This window comes from Platichthys flesus, chromosome 18 (genome assembly GCF_949316205.1).
Source record: "Platichthys flesus chromosome 18, fPlaFle2.1, whole genome shotgun sequence".
Classification (NCBI taxonomy): domain Eukaryota; kingdom Metazoa; phylum Chordata; class Actinopteri; order Pleuronectiformes; family Pleuronectidae; genus Platichthys; species Platichthys flesus.
Genome location: NC_084962.1, coordinates 11283058 through 11305035, shown reverse-complemented (window position 1 = coordinate 11305035; position 21978 = coordinate 11283058). Strand labels below are relative to the sequence as shown.

At 43.3% G+C, this 21978-nt stretch overlaps 1 protein-coding gene across 1 annotated transcript; it reads right to left on the bottom strand.

The window, feature by feature from the left end:
* Positions 1-1640: 1640 nt before the first annotated feature.
* On the bottom strand, positions 1641-21892 carry ppp1r14c (protein phosphatase 1, regulatory (inhibitor) subunit 14C). Its single transcript, XM_062412012.1, has 4 exons — positions 21568-21892; positions 6657-6740; positions 5935-5967; positions 1641-4127 (listed from the first exon to the last, which is right to left on the bottom strand). Exons 1-4 carry the CDS (start codon positions 21799-21801, stop codon positions 4053-4055), a joined length of 426 nt encoding a protein of 141 aa, XP_062267996.1. The 5' UTR covers positions 21802-21892; the 3' UTR covers positions 1641-4052.
* Positions 21893-21978: the final 86 nt, after the last annotated feature.

Sequence of the window (21978 nt, the reverse complement as noted above, 5' to 3'; positions counted from 1 at the left end):
ATTCCACTCCAATTTAATTTCATACATCCATACACTTCCCTGTCTTCTGTCAGACAGCTGAATTCTTTCACATCAGTGTTAATATTCTGAAAAGGCATGACCGACAGCAGCTCGGGGACTGGGCTGGTGTTAGACTTGCTGGTTTGCAACCAGCTGACTGAACCCGGCCCACTGGCTGGCTGGGGAGGGAGGGTTACAGCTCCCATCCTCAACCATTCTCCTCACATTCACCTTGCAGTCCCAATTATTCAAGGCAGCGTGCACGAGCGCTCCCTGCCAGCCAGCCCCAGCTGTGAAAAGTGGGTCATGGAATTTAAAGGAACACACAGCCTTGTCATGCAGCACGGTTGCACTGGCACTGTTTTGGCTTTCCGATTCCTTCCTACACAAGGCAGCAGCAGCAACAGCAGCGGCACTTTGTGTGTGTGTGTGTGCAATTGTGTTTCCTGCAGTGAAATCCACAAGGCTGTTTGGGAATATGTGTCAGTGAATCAGGAGACATTCATTACCACGTTCTCTGCGGGAATTAAACCAGTGGCGCATTCACTGAGTGTGTCTCTCTCTCTGTCTGTCTCCTCTGTAAACTGGCCTATATTCTTCCACATGACTTGCCTTCACAAATAAAAATATATGAGCTTTGATTTGCACTGAGGTTTACTTACGTTTCTTTATGGCTATTCCTTTTTATGAAGCCCACACAGTGGCCTCTTAAACAACCCTGTGGAATCTTCCTCAGAGATCAGTGAAGACTTTCTACCTAGCAACAGTGTACAGTAGGGCAGTAGGTTGTTCCATATGGGGCTAGACGTGCTGCAGAGGAAGGCTACTCATGCGCACGTTGAGCAATAATGTCACACCCTGATGAGCTCTGTACAGAATCACTCAGTGCACAGGAGTGTCCTACTAAACCGCTGCCCCACAGTGTGGCACTGAGAGGGAACACACTGGCAACCATCATGCGCTAATGTGCCCCCTACGCAGAATCCCAGGCACGTGAGAGCACATGCACACCAAGGACGACTCTCTCTCACACACACACAAATCGCAACACGTTTGAATAATTAAACACATTCAGCCACACACATGCATATGTATGAATTAACAAAAACACTTTCCTGCCTTGTTTGGAGAAATAGTTTTGACATTTAGTAAAAATATTATTTACTCACTACTATTATTATTACTTATTTTCTTCTTGCTGAGAATTAGACGAGAGGATCGACACCAAACTTAGGTATTTGCTGGGGATATATGGTTACAGCTAGCAAACAGTTTAGCGATAGCTTAGCATGAAAACTGGAACTGGAACTGTTTTACATTTCACACTTTCACAAATTCACAAAACTGGATACAAAGTGTTTATTAATGAGCGTAAGAAGTGCTGGTAGGTGGATGTTGTGCTACAGACAAGGCTAACCTCTTCATCCAGTCGTTATGCTGGGCTACCATTCGCTCTTAGCTTAGCTTAATTTAGCCACATTGCATTTACCCGTCCTTATCAAGCGTAGTAATGCTCTTCTCATATTACTCTTGGCAATAAAGCAAACAAGCTCATTTTCTCAAAATGTCTTCCTCTAATTAAACACAGAGGACATCATCCTTTATCCATTAAAAATTTAAAACAAAATACACGGGGGATATACGTTTAAACAGTACAGAGTCGTTCTGCATTTTTATTATCAGCAAAAACAAACCACACAACACATTACATTTTAAAAACAAGGACGCTTATTGTGGATGTACAGAAAAACAAAAGAGAAAAAAAACAGAATATTTTTTTTCTGAATAATAATTGTAATGATAATAATAAAAGGTATAAAAAGGAAAGTGTTTATTTTATGAAATAAAAACCTTTGGGCCAACAAAATGTTCCCTTCAACATGCTACTTTAAAAATACATGCAAATGTAAAGCTTTCTAGTATGGACACTTCCAAAATACATGAAATCCCATAAATTATAAAATATCAGCCTTCTGAACTGAACCACTTCTTGACAGAGAAAATCCTATGGAGGACCTTGACACAAATCCTGGATGCTTCTCAGCTGCCTGAAATGGCTTCCTCTTTGACTTCTTCTTCCTGTTCATCTGATCCAGAAAACACATGACGTTTTATAAATAAATCCACCATAGCTAGTGTGGTGACACTGATCCATCCCAGCTCAGGCTGAGGAGAGGAAATAGAGAGAGGATGCTATACTTCAGACTGAATGCACTCCATCCATAGAGACAGACATATTTATTTCAGACACATTTCTCTGGCATCAATCGGACAGTGAAAACCCCTCTTATTACAACCTAAACCTGGGAAGAACATCAAAAACAGCACCATTTTAAAATTTCCTGGATTCTCTCCAACGTGACGGTCACGTTGTTTCAACACAAAAAGTTCTACAAAGTCATATATGGTAGTTAAGTCTAAAAAGTATTTTTTTGCTCGATTACAAGTTTATAATATATATACTCTTCATTAATGTTTTTCTCTGTTGTTAGCATGCAAGACGGGTGGCTTGGAAGTGTTATGTTAAAGTCAAACATTGCCCTGCTTTTGTCTGTGGCAGCTGAGGGTATAAACTGTATATATATATATATATATATATATATATATATATCATATGGCAGGTTTAGCTCAGCTCCATTCCAGTTGGTTCACGATTGACTGCCCTGAAATGAAACTGGGCCCAACCCCTTAACAGAGCACGATTGTACCAGAGCTTACAGCTTTTTGAGAAGTGGGTTGGTGCAAATAAACAGCGAGTAACTTTTAAACCTGGGATTATGTGATTACAACTCATTTTCTGCAACTTGGGGGGAAAAGTTTTGAAACATCCAAACAAATTTGACAAACAGTCTGTGAAAATGTTGTGTCCCCCTAACGCCTCGTGACGTGTAACATTTAGGATGTAAGAACCCCAGGTTTGGCACACCTTCCCTTGCAGGACCCACAGGTTTAAGTGTCAACAGTTTCAAGTTGTCTTCAGGTTCTGATTCCACCAAATTTATTGTTTAGGTGGTCAGTAGTTAAGGTTCAGTGCTTCGTAAAATGTGAACTGATCCTGAATGTCCTTAAAGGCAACATCGACCACTATTCGAGAGGCTAGTTAGTAGAGTTAAGTGAAACCGGCTATGACAATTGATGTTTGGGCTTTGTGCTTAAACCTATACAATCAACTGATATGTATTCTGATGAGGGACAAGCAATGAGCAACACCGCGTAATGTGATAAGTGAAAGACTGCCAATCATATAGGCGTTGCAGAGAGAACTGCAACACCCATCATGCCTTGCTGTGGTGGAAAGTGCATGAGAAACGGTGGGTAGAAAGCAAAACTCTCCGCTAAATTGTCACCACTCTTTACCAGAATATAAACTGACAGAATTGATGTATTCACACCTTGTGCCTAAAATAAAACTGCAGAGCTCCCTTACATTTGCAAGAATTGACAGAGGAAGGATAAAGAGGTCGACTTTAAAGAAGGACAAAAAAAACTAACTGAAGACCACATATGAATCTTGTGAACAACATACAGTACTTTTTGAAAAAAAGAAGTAACAGCAAAACACCTCAGTAAAAAAGACAAAATCATCAAGCACTGGGTTAACATAGTGCTACAGCTAATTTAACACCTACGTCAGTACAAACCTTTTTTTATTTTTACCACCTCCCTTTTTGAGATTCATCGGTGTCTTACGTCTGTATGGCTGTTGGAATTACAGCAGTGGTTTTAACATGGCTCTGACATGTAAGGTCAGGTGGAATTCATGGTAAAGCACAGTTGCAGTTCTGGCACGTTGCGGGGTTTAACATTTTCTTGCGGCTGTATGTATGCGATTACACTATGTGGCCTCGGTTTGGCTAACGTGCCTTTCAACAGTCAAATATTATAATAAACCTTGTGGTACTATATGCATGGATTTGATGGTGCAGGATTGCATTGGCTAATGTTTCGACAACTTATTTTTCGTGTGATGACAGTCCATAGTGGAATGCAGGTAAGCAGGTGGTGCTAAGATGATGTAGTTGATGTCTGATTGATGGCCGACACGGCGGCGATTATAGGCCCTTCTTGGAGGGAGCGCTGAGTTTCCTCATTCCCCTTATCCTGCCCAGCAACTCACGGACAAAAACCTGCAGGGACGAAAGGGAAGAATGAGTGAGATAGACAGCTGCATACACACACAAACACATAGACACACACACACACACACACACACACACACACACACACACACACATCACACACACAAACACACACACATAGCTAAAACATTTCTTTCTTTAATGGACAATCAATGATCACAAGGCAAAAAGTGCTGCACACACCAGGTTAAAGTATTATTATTATATTATGAGAGGTGTAATAAAAAAATTGGCGGGAACAAATTAGAATAACGCAGGCCGCCACAGTCTAGAAAATTAATGTGAATTCATGTTTTAAGGGGAAACACTCTAGGCATCCGTTCAGGTTGTTAAATGGGAAATTGGCAGACTTCCCACCCTATAAAACTAATTCCTGGGAGATCCCCTCATCTTATTCTCAGTTAATTAGCCGTTTAGGAAAGTGTATTTCCTAAAATATTAAACCATTTTTTTCAAAATCAGACACATTTGATGCAATTTTACAAAATTTGACTGTCAACCTCTCATTCATTCTGATCCGACCGAGCTAGACTTTTTGGAATCGCTAGTGCCGCAGGGAGTTATGAGAGAGAAGAAGCCCAAGATGTTCAATCTGATTCAGAAATATCCACGTTTTGCTGCATGGATGTAAAAGCAGCCAGAGGTAATACTGAGGGGAGGGGGAATGAACACTGAGAAACAAACTGAACACATGTCATCTTCTAAACGAGAAATACATAAATACTGGATTATGAGACAAAATTAAGGAAGTGGGGCCAAGACATTTCCTACATTGGGTCTAAATCCATGATAGTGTGACTGTGGTGGAGAATATGCTGGAATATAATCTCTGTCATTACATCAGGGGTGACACTGCTCATGACCTAATTACTAATGCCTCCCCCTCCGCGTGTACCTCTCCCCCTCCTCCTCCTCTTCCTCTGGTCTGCTTTTCTCCCTCCAGCTGTCTTGTCATATACCCCTCTCTTCCCATCTCTTTGTACAGGCTTCTATCTCTTCATCATCTAATGTGCTGTGCTTCTTTCTTCCATCCCTCCCCCATCCCTCTCTCCTTTTGTCACCTTCACCTTTTCCCTCTATTATCTGTCACTTTTCTCTTTCGCTGCTGATGGTGTTTTTGTGGGAGCGTGTTCAAAATGGCATCTTTGCTGCTCCATACTCACGGGATTACAATGTGTGTGTGTGTGTGTGTGTGTGTGTGTGTGTGACACATATCAGCGGCTGTTCACTACTGTTGCTTTGAATATCATATTGACCTTGTAATAGCTGTAACAGGCTGACCTAATGACACACACACACACACGCACACACACATACGTACAGATGACAGATGGGGAGTCCTGGCATCACCACCTATTATCACCAAAATAGCCTAACCTCGCCTCACCTCAAAACAAACAGTTAACACCTTTACACACACGCAGACACACACCCAAATAAATCGTAAACACACACTACACACACTGAGTAAACGGACACAGAGTGTGTATACAGTATGGCAAACACACACCAGAGTGACAAACAGTGTTCTTTGTGTTTATGTGTGTTTTTTAAGTCTTTTTAAGCCTTTGTTGTACTATAGTCAGGGTGTCAATGAAAAGAAAGAATGATTTGTGTGAGTGTGTGTGTGTGTGTCATCACACGTTAATTAACTACAAACATACATCTGGGACATGGTTGTTTAACATACTCTTTTCTATACGGAGCAAATTGTATAGAGCATGTGACCATCAATAGTGTCTAGGTCACTGATATTGACTATTTTAGTGTTTGTGTGGATGGACAACATACTAACCTCTGTTGGTTTGTAGCAGTCTGTTAATGATTCCTGTTCAGAGAGGAAAAAGAGTGTTCCAGGATCGTCATCAGTTCACTGCACCACCACAATTCACATAAATGTACGTTTTGGGGTCTGTTTGTTGGTGGTATTGTGAGCTTTGGATCATGTGGATGGCTATTTCAAATGTAGACTAAATATAGTCACTTTCTAGTAGGTAAAATGCTTTGATAGTCTAAAACTTGATGGCTATGGTATCAGAGCCAGATCAAAACAACAATTGTGTCTTTCAGTACGCAATTATTAAGAATCACATCAGGAAGAATCTACACAAACTGCACAAAATGTCTAGCACTCAAACTTATGAATTGAACACTGTGATTACTTGCTTTATGTTTTTTCCTGAACCATAGACTCTATATAAAGATGCACTACAACGTCCCCCAAAAGTGAAGCCAAAACATTTTAATCCCCCCTGGTGGCTGGCTGCAGTATATGTCATACACCCAACAAACACATTTTTTTTTAAAGATGTTTGCAGTTTTCAACTAAATTTGTTTTTAATGAGTTATTGGCATCTCCTGGATATTTTAGCTTCATTTGTACAATGAGGGGGAGAGGACATGTGTCATATATCTTTATATACAGTCCATGGTTTGTATGCTTGTATTCTTTATTATAGGGCTGTTTGCTCAATGAGACATACGTACAAGGACAAACATTTACACAGGGTAACATACCAGCAGTTTGCTAGCTCTCTCATCATCACTGGTGACATCCAGCAGGTCATCTATATCTATCTCCACCTCAGGCATCTCCTCCTCCTGGAACAAAGAGATGCTCTTGGTTAACGAGCGGCTGACACAGAGGCTCGTCTGGCAAACAGGGACATTGAAGACGATAAGATGTGAATGGGAAACAGAATGAAATTGAAAAAACTATCAACAAAACCAATCACAAACCATCTCTCACTCTCATTTCCTTCTCCCCACCTCTCAGCACAAACGCAAGCCTTAATTCAAAACACTGTTTCCACATCTCTGCACTCCAAACAGCCCAGACATCTATTTGCCTATTAGGAACAGGCATCACATGGAAATGTCATTGTGCTGGGGCAGGGCCATTTAGTGGCTTGGTGGTTAGAGGCTGCATTCAGCTCAGCACGACTTCAAAGGTCCTGTGCTCCTTCGGTTCATTTTACTCCACCACAAGGCTTGTGCAGAAGAGCCTTGCAGGGAGGATCAACCCTTCCCTCCCAGCTACCGCTCCATCTCCAAAACGCTCCCTTCTGGGAATTAAAGCCTCTGCAACTATGTGCAAGTGCAGGTTCTTCGTCCAAGTGGTGGCCTGCACCAACAGCGAACTGCTCACTGACATCATACTGCAATAAAATGGACTCCACTGCTGCTGCTGTCCCACCCCAGTTTACCTTGGAAAAATGTCTATGATTACAAGCTTCACGATTTAAGTCCAACGACAACATTAAGTGCCAAAGTGAGGGTGTGAAGGTCTTTTATGCAGGGAACCACAGTTTGAGTCACAGGCCTGTAATTTATGTTTTTCTTTTTATTAACAGCTGTCACAGTCCTTTCCCAAATGTTTACAAAGCTTTTTAGTTGCGCAACATTAACCGCAGTTTGTACGTGGGCAAAAGGGAGGGAGAGAGCTTTTACCTCATGTCAAATTAAACTTCAGTGATTCCTCCCCGAAAAAACGACACCCTCTTGATTTAGCATTCCTGGACCAGCCAGGATGCTACAAGACTAAAGCTGATTCTAGTTGTATTTGTAGTCAAGCCTCTCTGAAGACTGCTGTATGCTTTAGCCTGGAGCTTGCACTGGTATTTCTACACAGGAACATGGACGTTGGAAGGATGATTTGATTTTTGCTCTCAGCGTAGAAGTTCAGTCACTGTGATTCCAGTTTTGCACGGGTGGGTTGATGTGCACAGAATGAAATTAGCTCATGATTACAGTACCGACAGAGGAAAGCACAGCACATTAAGAGCTGTGTGCTTGAAAACATGACTACCGCAGATTCGCTGTACATAGTGAAGATGTGCAACGTGGCGACCTAACCTCACAAGTCTTAAGATATCCTCTCAAAATCAGTGACACATGCTCAAATCTCATCTGAATTTGCTCACTCGCACACATACGGCTGGCGCACCTTCATCCTTATTCCTGAGCCGTTAAGATGCATTTACATCTGCAGCATTTTAAGCATCTCCGCGTCTCCACAGGCTAGCCAAGCGTCCCCTTCGACCTCCAGCTCTGAAATCTCTCTCCATGTCTTAACGAGAGGGTCTCGCTCTGAAATCCCCCCCCGCATTAAGGAAGCAGAGAGAAGGGGGAATGTGGCAGGACATTTGGAAGCCTGTCATCATTAGAATTGGTGCGCGTGTGTGTGTGTGCCGTGGAACTGAGGAAATATGCAAATGTTCAAACATCATAGTAGGGATACATGGATGAGGGGATGGAGAGAGAGGTTCAAGAAAGGAGAGGAAATTATTATAATAATGTTATTACATTTCTCTACTACTTTTTTTTATTTATTATTATTAATATATAATATTTATTTTGACAATAGATTGGTTTGGAATTACTGTATCAAAGAAATCTGCATTTAAAAATCAAATTAATCATTATTCGCAATAATAAGAACAGAGGCCTATGAATGCACTCTAGCTCGTATAGCTCTTCGCTGATTTGCTAACCACTGCCTCCTGCAACTGAAAACTTAATTTGATTCAACAATATCTGACTAATTTAGTTTTACGACATTAATAAGGAAGTAGCAAAGTCTAATCATTAAATTCGATAAACTGGTCCTGCTAAATGGTAATTAACCTAGCTTGGCAGAGAAGCAGTAATTGCCGTCTCAGTGCTTCTGGCTGTGTGGAAATTCACGTGAATCGTGGTGGTTTAGCTAATGATACCTTAAAATAACACATCAAATGCATCAACATACGTTTATTAAACTAGTTTGTTGGTTCGAGCTGACAAGAAAGCTAGGAAAAAAGATCACTATGAGTCTTAGAAGTATGCCATAGGTTTTCCAGAGTTCTAGACTGCAGTCATTTCAATGCTAATCCTAAACAGGCATAAACTTAAGATTTAACTACCTATTTTCTCTCAGCCTCACTATTTTATTTTGTAGTCACCGCTCTTTTGCAAGGGGTTAGATGGCGAAATAGAAAAACTGTATTCTTAATTTAGATTCTGAAAAGCTGACTCACGAGTACGTTTCATGCCTTCAGGACAGATGAAACCCATAAACTAGAATTTCAAGAAAACACGGATGCTTCAGCTTGTTGACTGCACCTGACTGAGATCAGGGATCATGGCCTCAGTCATTTATGGTAAAGACCAACAGTGAGTGGTGTTCTATTTGCACACTGTGGTATGTTGTTTTTCATTCAGAGAGCGGACCTAACCTAATAATAGAGATGGATAAGTGAATAAGAATGAGCAACAGAGTGAAGTGAAAGTCAGCCAGGAGGGAGAAGTTCATAAACTGACCTACTTCTATCTATCTATCTAACCATCCATCTATGCACAGTTGTCATTCAGGCTGCCTATAGAGTTTGTGTGTTGTGTGTGTTTGTGTGTGTGTGTCAGACTATTCCACTTGTCAGCATGCAGTCCATCACCCTCTGTCACAGGGATTGGTGATGACTAGGGCAAGTATGGCATGTGTGTGAAGCATGACTGCAGGCAACAGTGGACGACATGCAAATCTTTACACACACGCACAGAGGCACACACACGCACGCAGCTTTTTTGCAACCATCAATCCTTTGCAAAGAGACGCTCACCACTGGGACTCGTCTTTCTCTGAGGTGTATGATAAGTCTGTTAAATATCCAACGACAAGAATGGAAACACACTTACACACTAACACTAACATTCCGATAAACACTGGGGTTGCTGTTGTCCGGCTTGCGATTGAGAGAGAGCCTAAAATAGTTTGAGATCACAGCCATTACCCGGGGGAAAATTATTTTCCATCTCGCCAGCAGTGGAAGGATGACAACAATAACAGCGTGCGATGTCAGGAGAGATAGACTTGCATAAACACACAAAAAAAATACATTCACAATAATGCACATACAAAATCGGACTTTTCTAAGATTTCTTAGACACTAGGTAGCGGCATGGATTAAAAAGTGGTTCATTCAAATCACACAGTCCTCTCCCAAAAAATGTTTTTTTGTGAAGTACACAGTACTTTGTTTAGTTCAGCCCCTTATTTATGCCACCATGTACATGAAATAAGGTTAAACAGTTCCTATGATGTCTCCTATAACATCCTAAACAAAACACCACAACACCCCATTCGCAATGGCAACACAACTGAGAGACTATATTTAAAAAATGCTGGCATGAAGTTATCCCACACTATTTTTGCCACACTGCTGTTTATTAAAGAAATAAAGAGGCTACTCCCAGGTAAAATCTAGAGAGAGTAGAATAAAATTGTGTTCTATGACTACTCTTTGTCACTAACTACACATATTGAAATTACCGCTTAGTTTTACGATGTGTATCATGTGTGAAGTCAAGCAATAAGTAGTTCTTTGTTGTGAGCGTAGAAGCAAGTTTTGCCGCAGATGTGTTTGCACATGCAGGAGAAAGACATAGTAAAATCAGGAAAATAGAGTTAGTGTGTAAATCATGTGTCGGGGATAGTGTATGCAGGAGAGATGACAAGGAGCTAAGTGTTTGTTTGCGATGAAGGCGACTTTGTTTCGACGAAGCCCGCGGGCCAGTGAGCAAAATAGAGTCTGAGGGAAACAGAGAGCGAGACACCCGTCCAGTGTGTTGCTGTTGTTGTGCGCAGAGAAAGTGTGTGAGTGTGTGTCGGACCTGTTTTCGCCCACAGTTAAGCAGCTGCAGTGTTTTCAGTCTCATTGGTCTGATGAAGTGAATCAAAGCTAATGGAATTAGCCCGACCCCGTGACTCACCACAAACTCTTTTCAGGCTCAATGTAAACACACAACTCGGAACAAAGAGTCAAAGCCCTGGTGACAGGGCATCACATCACTCGGCCTGTGATTCATTATTATTTCCGTATGAACCAGAACTACCAGTTATCAATGTTTCTTCCATGGAGTTAATATCCAGCTAAGGTTCACCATTGTTTTATATCGGTTTCTGTCACGCTCCGTCTTCCCGGTTGTTTTTGTTTTGCCCCGGTAGAGTTTCCACAGTTACTCCGATCATTCAGCTGCCAACCATTTCCGCCACCTCAAAGCTAACGATAGCTAGCGGGGAAAGGCAACATCCAATTTGTTTGCACAGTGGCAGACATACATTTAGCCTCAATCGTTTCATCAACTTTTATTCCTGGCTGCAGAAAGATTTATTTCTCGTGCACCTAGTTGTATCATTAAAGTGAGAAATTATGCCATTAGTTTAGCTCTATTCAGTAGCATTACCGCATTTGACAAGTGAGGCGTGAGGCTGGAGCTAAAAGGTTTATCTGAAAGGATCATGGCAGCTGTCAAGTGCGGATGCTGAATATGGGAGGCATAGCAGTTGACATCGTTGTCTATCAGCTGTCATTTCCTCTCTGGTCACTTTCTGTGTGTGTGTGTGTATAGCTGCTTTTAGACACACTCCGAACTCTGGATATATTATTTGGTGGGGGTGTATGTTAGAATCCAAAGGATTTACAGTGATTAAGTGGGCATGTTGATGAAAAAATCAAAGAAAACAAATTTCTCCAGGGTAAAAGGTTGTAATTTGCAACGACAGCGAGATTCAAGAGCTTTTGGCGATAAAGGCCGAACGCTGGTGTCATTGTGTTGTAAATAAACAAATAGTTATTGTCGGGAACGCATCTAACTTAGAGAATCTACTCTTGATCATTTATGAAAGGCAAGTTGTCTGAAAATGGCTGATGTTTGTGTATTTAAATGGTTATAATGCTCAGAATGTGAAAAAAGTACAGGATGGAAAAGTACTGGAAGTACAGGCTGACATTGACAGTTCCCCCACACAACATGGATAATACTGTCTTATCCGCTTTCAAAGAAAAGTTAACTAGTAAATAAGATCATGACACCTACGCTCCTTTAATCACAGCTCAAGTTATAAGATGCTGTGGGGAGAGAGTGAGAAAAGGTACATAGCAAAAGGAAGAAGGCTTTAATAAGTCATATAATGAAATAACAAGAGATGTGCATTAACGTAGGAACGGTGTAAAGATTGAGAGTTACCGAGAGGAGAAAAAGGGAAATGAGGAGTAAGTATAAGGGCAGTAATAACAAAACATTAGAGGATAGAATAAAGATAGAGGGAAACAGGGAGTGTTCTGATAACTGGGTCACTGTAGTGATGAGGCAGAGGGGAAGGAAGGAGGAGGATTGTGCAATTAATAACATCGTCACAGCTCAGTTCTCTACCTCTCTCCACACTGCCATGCTGTGTCACATCAAAGCGCCGAGGAGGAGCTCAGGGTTGGATGAATTCATCTTATGAGACAGAGTGAGACGAGGGAGAGAAAACTACCGCACAAGGAGAAATACATGGGGAGGGACGGGACAAGACAAAAAATGAAAAGACGGGAAGCCCAGAGGATGAAGGTGAACAAGAGGACAAAGGCAGGAGACAGGATTTACAAATCATGGAGAGGGGGGATGAAAATACCTGGAACAGTAACGACAGATTAGAGCGACTGTAGAAACATGTGTTTCATCAGCTCCTCATCCACCCCCCTGCTGTCTCACAGCACCTCCCTATTGCCCCTCCAGCGATGCAATTTGCTGAAACCATGCAGCACAGATGAAGTGACTTCACTGGGTAAAGTTAGCTGCTGCAGCAGGCGCTTTCCCACGCTGATTCAGCTGTACTCTAGAGGACACACTGCCGCATATCAGAGGGAGAAGTGGTTGGAAGAAAAAATGGGCTTGAGGGAGAAATTAACCCTCAAAGGAACATTTTGGTTTAAAATAAGAGTGATTATGCAGGATGGTTATGGGAAGTTAATTGTGGTGTAAATTAATAATTTGTTCCCTTCTCATTGCTCACTCTATCTAAATAAGGATACCTCCACAACAATACATTTTAACATATCACTTTTCTACATTTACATCCGCTGCCCACACTACTCTGGAGACGCTTGGAAACACTGATTGTAAACTCTGAACACCTCATGTAAATTCCAGGTTTTAGTCCAGAAACAATGAATCCCATCTTGCTTTGTGATTGGATCCTATTGTCACATATCCACTAAAACTAAATAATCCAAATCATTGCTCCCATTTACTTCCAGGAATAGTTCAATCTCCTCATCGGCCCAAGCCAAGAAAACCTTACTTACTTTCGCCGTTTTTGTTCATGTTATTATGCAACTTAGCTACCAATAGTGATAGTAAATAGTATTGATGTCTACTATTTCTGAAAGGTAGCTAAAGCACTCGTCTGGACAGATATTCTGTGGATGTCGCCCAAAAGGTCACCTATTCTGGGGAGATAACCAGCTCAAACTCAAACTATTGGCTCGTGATGTACAGTTAATTGTTGTATTTCCTGCATTATAACTACATGGTAAACCTTACTGTGCTTTAATTATATATTATGAAAGCGCATTATGCACCTTTAGATGCCTCAGAAGTGCAGGACGGTCAAGTAGCCTCAGAGACCCTCACACCCTTCTCCCATCAGATGGTGGGAGGTTGTGCCTCAACATTTCTGAAACTTAATGAAACCAACAATCCAACATTCACACCAAGTTTACTAAAACAACAGCTAGAGTTACATCAACTTCCATTTCATCGTGTCTCCTATAATTGAGACTATCATCTTTTGGGTTCTCCAGCTTCCTCCCACAATGAGGTTAGGTTAAATAACTTTAAATTGTCTCACAGCGTGAATGTGAGATTAAATGGTTGTTTGTTTCTGTATGCAGGTGTTGTGATGGTGACCTGTCGAGGATGTCCCCGCCTCTCGCACAATGTCAGCTGCGATTGGCTTCATCCCCCCATGACCCTCAGAAAAGCATAGCAATATAGATGGCTGGAAGGTACAAAAGGCTTGGAATCATCACATCTTCCTTTGGGAAGAAAATCCTGATTTAAAACCCACACTAACTATTAGGTTGAACTGATTCATGTCCAAGTATTAACCAGACCAACAGTTTCTCCCTCTGGCTGATGTATTGACAGCTGAGGCCCATTAGGTCATTTACCCTCAGAGCAAAAACAGCAGCTCCAGCCAAACCGGACAAAAACGTCAATAGTATCAAGGTCACAAGCAGTCAGCCAATCAGCAAACTAGCATATCAAGACCTAAATGGATTTATTCAAATTACAGCCACGATTAGAAAAACCCTTTGTGGTGAAGGCAAAGAGACTAGGCAGAGCTGCAGCAGCAATAAATCAAAGCTGACTAGGTCTTTTCAGTCTCTATTTCCATTTTCTATGAAGTGATTTGACTGTGCCACTTCGAAAATGTGCTGAGTCATCCCGCACATGCAAAGGTAAGATATCGAATAAGCAGCACACCCTCAGCTGAACACACCTCTGACTTTGAAAGTCAAAACAACAATCTTCCCTCTTCTCCCTCCCTCTCGGGCACGTGTGAATGATGACAGTGTCTTACATCTGTTCACAGCGCCAACCATAGAGAGTGAGTCAGTGTTTTGTACACAGCCAGTTTATAAACGGCGACAGTGAAACCAGTGATTAAGGGGATCAGCGCGGGATGGGGCGGAGATGTCATAGGAAGACACGAAAGTCCGTGTGTGAGTGCGAAAAGTCAACATCTCTTCACTTTCACAAGCTCGGCGGCTTTCCATTCTGCAGTTGGTTCTCCGTTTGTCCATCAAAGTAAAAATCACTTTGAAGCTGACATCCCCAAATGAAAGATGGCTGGAGAATTACTCAAACCCTAAAAAATCGAAATGGTTAAAATGGGAAGTATGTCGCCTGACTACGATTGCACCTGCCGTTTCTCTTGTACCACTTTGTCTTTGGACTCCAGGGGCTATATATGCAAGAACCATAATTCAAGTTTATAACCTACAGACATTTTGTTCTTTTCCAATCTTTTTTTTTTTTTGCCAGATCCATCTTTATTTCCTTCAGCAGGCAGACTGACATGCCTCCCAAGGGTTAGCGGTAATATCCACCACCACTATGACAGCATCGTGCCATCACAGCTCAGCCCATAAACACCGAGTACGGGGTTAATAGAGTGGGAAACCACAAAGGACGAGGAGGAAAGGGGAGAGGAAAGAAGAGAAAGATGGAAGCTGACAGCAAGAACAAAAAGAACGGTTTCATTTCATCAGTATTATTTTATTTTTATCATAATCTTTTTCAGAACATTAGCTTCTCTGGCAATGGAGATGCTTTGGCTTCACTTCATGGGACCCGTCATGTTGTTCACCATTATAAACGCTTAACTGTCTGGTGTCTTCAAGCCTTTAACCTTTAAAGAAATAACACTTTAACATTTATGATGATAATTAGTGATATAGACCAATATAGACATTTTTGATGATATTGTCCTGACCTATTTGGAACCACTCCTATGATTATGAGTTGTCAGCAACAGAACTATGGTGACTAATCCACATTTATGTGAAAGCCACACCGGCGGTACGACAAACACTGGAGGGAAAAATCACAGAGAAAGAAGCGGAGGAGGATAAAAAGCAGGTGGGTGGGAGTCTTGACGGATCTGAAGTTGAGACAAGGGAGAGAAGTAAAGGAGGAGAGAGTGACAACAGGATGTGAGGAAAAAGGGAACAAACACATTGCAACCTTTGCCCTTGGTTTTGCATTTGCGAAAAGAGATTTGACACCTCTCTGCTTGCCGGTGTGTTTATAACCGTTTCAGCAGCTGGTGGCTATCTGCTCTCTAAACGGCGTCCATGTCAACACCCCCGATTTGTTTGGCAGCAGACGCATGTGTCTGCAGGTGTTGTATGAAACGTGTCAACGCTTGCTTGGACACAGACGCTAAGCGAGAGTCTAATTTAGTCTGTGCAATTTAAATAGCTGATAGATGAAATATGTGCCTTCCCACACACAACCAACAACTGTGACCTTCTCCCAACCGGATCCATTAACGCATCAGGGACATTTATTCAAACAAACATCCTCTGTATCATATTCCTCTACCTGCTTGTTTGCAGTGTGTTTACTTACCCCTGACAAATGTACAATAATATATATTAATATGCACTTATATAGAATAAACCTGTCACTCTGTAGTAAGCTCTATTTTACTTTATTTTATTTAAAAGTATCTTATTTAAATGTCCCATTCTTCTTCCCACAGCACATAAGTGTAGCCACAATTTCCCCAAAACGGGTGCCACCATAATGTGCTTTTGACTTAATTTGGAGCCAGAGTCTGAGCAGTAGTGTTTGTGGTGTGGAGCTGCAGTATCAAGGTCCCCTAGATACATGCTTTCATATTACAAGAAAAATATTGATCCCCCCCCCCAATGGTGGCTGGCTGCGGTACAGGTCATAAACCCTACCTCCTCTTTCTGAGTGGATGGGACCAGGACCAAAGTTAAAGGTCAAACTTTAAATTAGCTTTTTTTTAGAGATAGTAATATAAGTGTTGATTCCACTCCAAAATTTTGTTTCAATTAGTCAGTTATTGCTATATAAATGGGTCGAGATGTCCCGACTGACAGCTGAGACTGACTCGTGATTGGTCGAGTGCATTTATCGGCTGGACCTATACCACAGTTTCATCATTTGATCGCTACGTAATAGACACTGACTCCAAACACCGTCTGTATGCAGAAAATCCTCTTTTTTTCTATTTTCTATACTTATCCACACCTTCCATAATGTCTTTCACTTTTTGTATGATTTCGACCGTTACACATTTTGAGGGCAAGGGTCTTGAAAACGAATTAGGTAATCACGCTTACCTCACTTCCTGCTATCAGTCAAAGTGAGATGTGCTCCATTGATCTCATCCATCAGCTGTCAGCGGTGATGGATGCACATTAGAAAGGGACAGTAATGAAGACGCCTCCTATATACCCGCAGCATGACCTACACTATAAAACGTAGTCTTCTTCCACCTTTATCTCTGTAGTATGTGTACGTACAGTATATCCAGTAGCATCATGTTTCCGTCTTTGTGTGTCATTATGTGTGTGTTTCCCCCCAGCGTGCTATTCCTAAACCTATTGAACATCGATAATGACTTGGCTTGAATTGCCCTGTTTACTCCTCCTCTGCTTTCCTACGAGGTTCACATGATACAGGGCCGCTCTCCTTCCCAGCAAGAAAAAAAAGATGTGAAAGGCGAGGATGGGGGAAGGTTATTGACAAGGTCGCAGGACAAAAGGGGTGGGGGGTGGTGAGGAGGCCTGATTCTTTCTTCTCATTTTGACGCCGAGGGGGAACAGAATTCAGCCACAAGACCAACATTTCATTGTCCATGACATACATGTACAAACATCGCCTTGAGACAGACCCTTCAACACAAAAGAGTGGGAAACAACCCACCCCCACTTCTGGTGGTGATCATTATCCAGAAGGAAAGAGAGCAACTGACAGAGGAGTTAGTAGTATCCGCGAGAAGATGCTCTTGATGATCTCCTACTTTCCCCTTTGCTCCACTTGCTCCCAATATGTACGCTGACCTGTGCATGTGTGTGCACTCATGCATTTATGGAAAAAGACCCCCGACCGCTCACCACCCCGTATCTGACAAACAAGAGCATATATAAACACGCATGGCCTTATCCACACACACACAAGGCCTCCGGGCAGGGCACTGTGTCTGCGCTTGCACACATGAATAAGCTTCATTGAGTGGGGCTCTATTGAAGGCCGACGCCGGTGAAAAGTAGGGCACTACAGTGGCTCTCTCCCCTCACTCTGCAGCATGCACCCCAACAACACACAGAAAAACTGCAGAGTCCGCGAGCCGACATCAGATTTTCCACTCTTCATCAGTTTGTGTTCGCTCTGTGATTCTCTCTCTCTCTCTCTCACACACAGGAAGCAAAGGTCTTTTCCCCGGCGGCCTCCATCGATCGTGTCGCGGTGCTCTCAGACAGACTGACACAGCTCTGCCTTTTAATCACCTGGACGTGACCTCAGCATTTAACTGCAATCCTCAACAGCCCAGTCTGGGACAGTGGGGGGGGGGGGGGGGGGGGGGGGGATTCTTTAGAGTGTGCAAAGGAGAGAGAAATGAGGACTGTGCCTCGAACTAGGCGAGATTTAATGTAAGATTTACACAGTGCATGAGCGGAGATTATGAACGAAGAGTACCTGGGCACAGTCAGGTAATGAGCCCACCTTCCTACCTTTGTAGGACCTCAAGAGAGTGAACATTATTGTGTGGTTTATAGTCATTTTTGTTTCTCTTTCTGTTTTTATGTGTCTTGTTTTTATTCATTTATTGTCCCTTTGCGGTTGTCTAGTTTCTTTTAACAAAGCTCTGTAAAATTCAAACAAGATCTTTAAAGAGAGGCTCCGGCAAATGAGTCTGCTGCGTTCTCACGCTCCTGGTCCTGTGTTATGTAGCTAGACCCACTTGACCATCCATTGATGGCCCAAATCTAACAAGTCTTATATAATAATCAGTCAATCAATGAGACGATGAAAAATGTATCTGTAACATTTTGGGTAAATCTATTAATTTACCTAAATTTTTATGTTCCCAGTCGAATTTTAGGGTTCACTACTGTTCTCTGCTAAAAAAAAATCAGCAAATCCTCACATTTGATAATATATTTAGATAATTCAACTTTCACAATACAGTTACCTGATTTTTTGTATTGTTTAATTAGTCAATTTGATGTTGCTCTAGCCAGGAGTAGAGCTGCACTGGGGGCACTCGGATGTTTCGGGATCTCTCCCTCCCTCCCTCCCTCTCTTCAAGTCACCCCCTCCTCTACGCTCTTTGCCTCTTCTCCCCCCTGTCCTCTGAACAGAGAAATGAACAGAGGCTACATTTCTCAGGAGAGCAGAGAGGGATCCGTCTCTGACAGATCTCACCCTCTGTCATCCTATAGCCCAGAGAGAGAGAGAGAGAGAGAGAGAGAGAGAGAGAGAGAGAGAGAGACCTTCAAAAGCTCTCTCCCCCCCCACACACACACACAAAAACACTGCGATGTCCTCAACTATAAGGTTTTCTTATGAAACAGAGGCTGACCTTTATGCCAGGTGACTTCAGCCAAATCCCTCTCCCTTTCGTGTGAAGAGACATCACCAGTGAAGCAGCGTTCAGATGAAAGAAAGCTTCCACAATGCACCACAGCAGCGTTTCACAATAATGATCTCCACATTTCATCACCTGTCTTCCTCTGAAATCCTGCCATGCCTTTCTACGGCCATTCAGCACTGAGCTCGTTCCAGCATCCAGAGTGATATCAGATTTTAATCATCCTGGCAACAACGCCATGGAGCTGGAGGATTATCATATGATATCGTCCCATTTGATGTGCGAAAGTCATAATGTGAGGGGGTGTCATGCTGCTGGGACTATCTACAAGGAAATGTGGGAAAAGGGAAGTCGAGACAAGGGGGAGGACTGCAGATAATGGAGTGAAGGCTTTCTCCTTCACGGGAGCCATGATAGGTGAATCAAGATTGATTTCTGTACATCAAGAAATCACAGCAGGGAACGCAGAGGCATGACAAAGGCGAATGTTGCCAGGCCGAGACGTGACTGTCTGAGATCAACACTGGGACGGTGCACGCCTGCTCTCTTAGAAAACATCAAATAGACTGGTCGAGGAGTGTGTGGGGAGGCAACGTTCAACTTGTAGATCAAGCGCACCTGCTGACAACGGACAGACGTGCAGCCAAGAGCTCGTCCTGCTTTGAAATGTAAACCAGTCCACCCTTAGACAGACTGCGCAGCTCTTTTTTTACTAAGTGAAAACCACAGCAGGGCTATAAAGAGAGGAGGAGGCTCACAAACAAGACGAAGACATCAGCTGAGTGTTAGACGGCTGAAGGAAGATTCACCTTTACTGATGTCTTAGACAGAAGCAGATTGGAGCTGCAGGAGACCACACAGGCTCCATTTGAGAAGTCTATTTGCCTTCCGCATTTGCATTGGAATACTCAATGTTTCCTGATGACAAGCAGTGACTTGCTGTGATTTGTGCACGTGTTTCTCCTCTGCACATTCCCACACTTTGCAATCAATCTTTGGAATAACCTGAAATTCAGCATGCTGCACAAATGAATAACCACATGTGCACAACTGAGTATACAAAGCTTGACACACACACACACACACGGGCACACAAATGCATAAAAATCAAACCCATCCCCTCAGCTATTAGTCTGACAGGTTCATGTGAGCTCGCACGTGTTGTGTGTTCAAGCGCTCACACCGCCTTTCCGTCTCCAATTGGCTGAGTTGGATGTGACAGACACACCGAGGCTGTGCCCGTGGCGTGCACGCGTGCATTTGTGCGTGTCTGCGTATGGCCCCTCTGCTGTGAAGAAGCGGGTCAGAGCCCGAGGAGGCGATTGGCTGGCGAGGAGAGTCACAGCATCAGCAACATCCTTAACCCACTGCCCTTCTTCCCTCCTCTCCAGCCCAACACCTCCTCCCACTTGGCTCTGGCAGCATACTGTTTATGTGTGTGTGTGTGTGTGTGTGTGTGTGTGTGTGTGTGTGTGTGCGTGTGTCTGTGTGTATGTGTGTGTGTGTGTGTGTGCGTGGTATCGGGCACGCGCACGCACATTTGAGCTATCCAGCTCTCTCTCCCTCTCTCACTCTCCCCCTCTGTCCCCTCCTCCTCTTCCAAACGCAACCCCCCCCATACCCCTTCAAATGTTAAAGAATGCGACTTGTGGACGTGAGAGCGCAAATTAAATGGACTATCAATATCGTCTGGCGACAGATCCACCCTCTAAAGGGGCAAAGGGTTTGAGAGGTCAAATCTCTGCAACAGCAAGGATGCAGGGAATCCTTCCATTGCGCTCCTTATATCCATCATGCGTTTAAGATACATTTGACTCGAAAGGACATCTATATAGAGAGATTAATTTGGGTCAGGGAATAAAATTACAACCAATGCATGCAAAAAAAAAAAAAAATACCGCATCTTCTCAATCTAGTCAAATTAGATCGAGTTTGATAAATGGCACGTTTTCGGTGAAACACTGGTGCGTAAAAGGCGCAAACCGTGCGCTTTCTCTCGCCCTCGACCTCGTTTACACCAGCCGTCCCTCTCTCTCTTTCCCTTCGCGACAGAGACGCTCAGAGATGAGACAATGCATCGTCAAGCAGCAAGGAGCCACCCCATCAAACCAGACAGCTTTGTGTCGCTTAGACTCTGCAGCAGCGACTCAGTGGGGCTGCAGGTATCAATGTAGACAAAGACACATACACCAAGGCTATTCACTGGAGGGGGTTAAGGAGATGCATTGCACAGCTTGGGACATATAACAAATCACAGATGAGATAACAGCTGTAGTCTGGTCCAGAAAACCCAATACTTGCATCGAACAAAGGAAGAATCATCGATCCTGTATCAGAGTGATAGTGGAAATGGATTTCCGGTTAGATTTGGGTCATACATTGATAGATTTGAGAGATCAGGAACCCAGGAGCAGCATTTCTCCACCTGTCTCCATGTGCATCTGAGGGTGTCTGTGCCACGCGCTGAGCTGAAGATGTGCGCTCCACACTCACCTCGCAGTCATACAACTCGCTGAGCTGCTCGATGATCCACTCCTCCAGCACGAGTCTTTTCCGCAGCTCCTTCCTGTCGTACTTCACCGTCACTTTGCCCTGCCGCTTCTGCACCGGGTCGTCCCCGGTGATGGGGCCGGAGCCCACGCAGCTCACCCCGGACGCACCTTGGAAGAAGACGCGGCTGCCGGCGGTGGGCAGAGGGGCACTAGTCTCGGTGCTGGCGGCCGACATTGCGGGATGCAGGGGGGGGCGTTATTATAACGGAGAAGTGTGTGTCTGTGTGGCTGAGAGGGGGGCTGCTGTGCTGGGAGGCTGTGGGTGCTGCACGGCAAACAGGAGACTGGTGCGGGGCTTTTAAACAGCTGCTATTTAAAGCGCAGCGCCGGAGACAGTCGAGGAGGCGGAGCC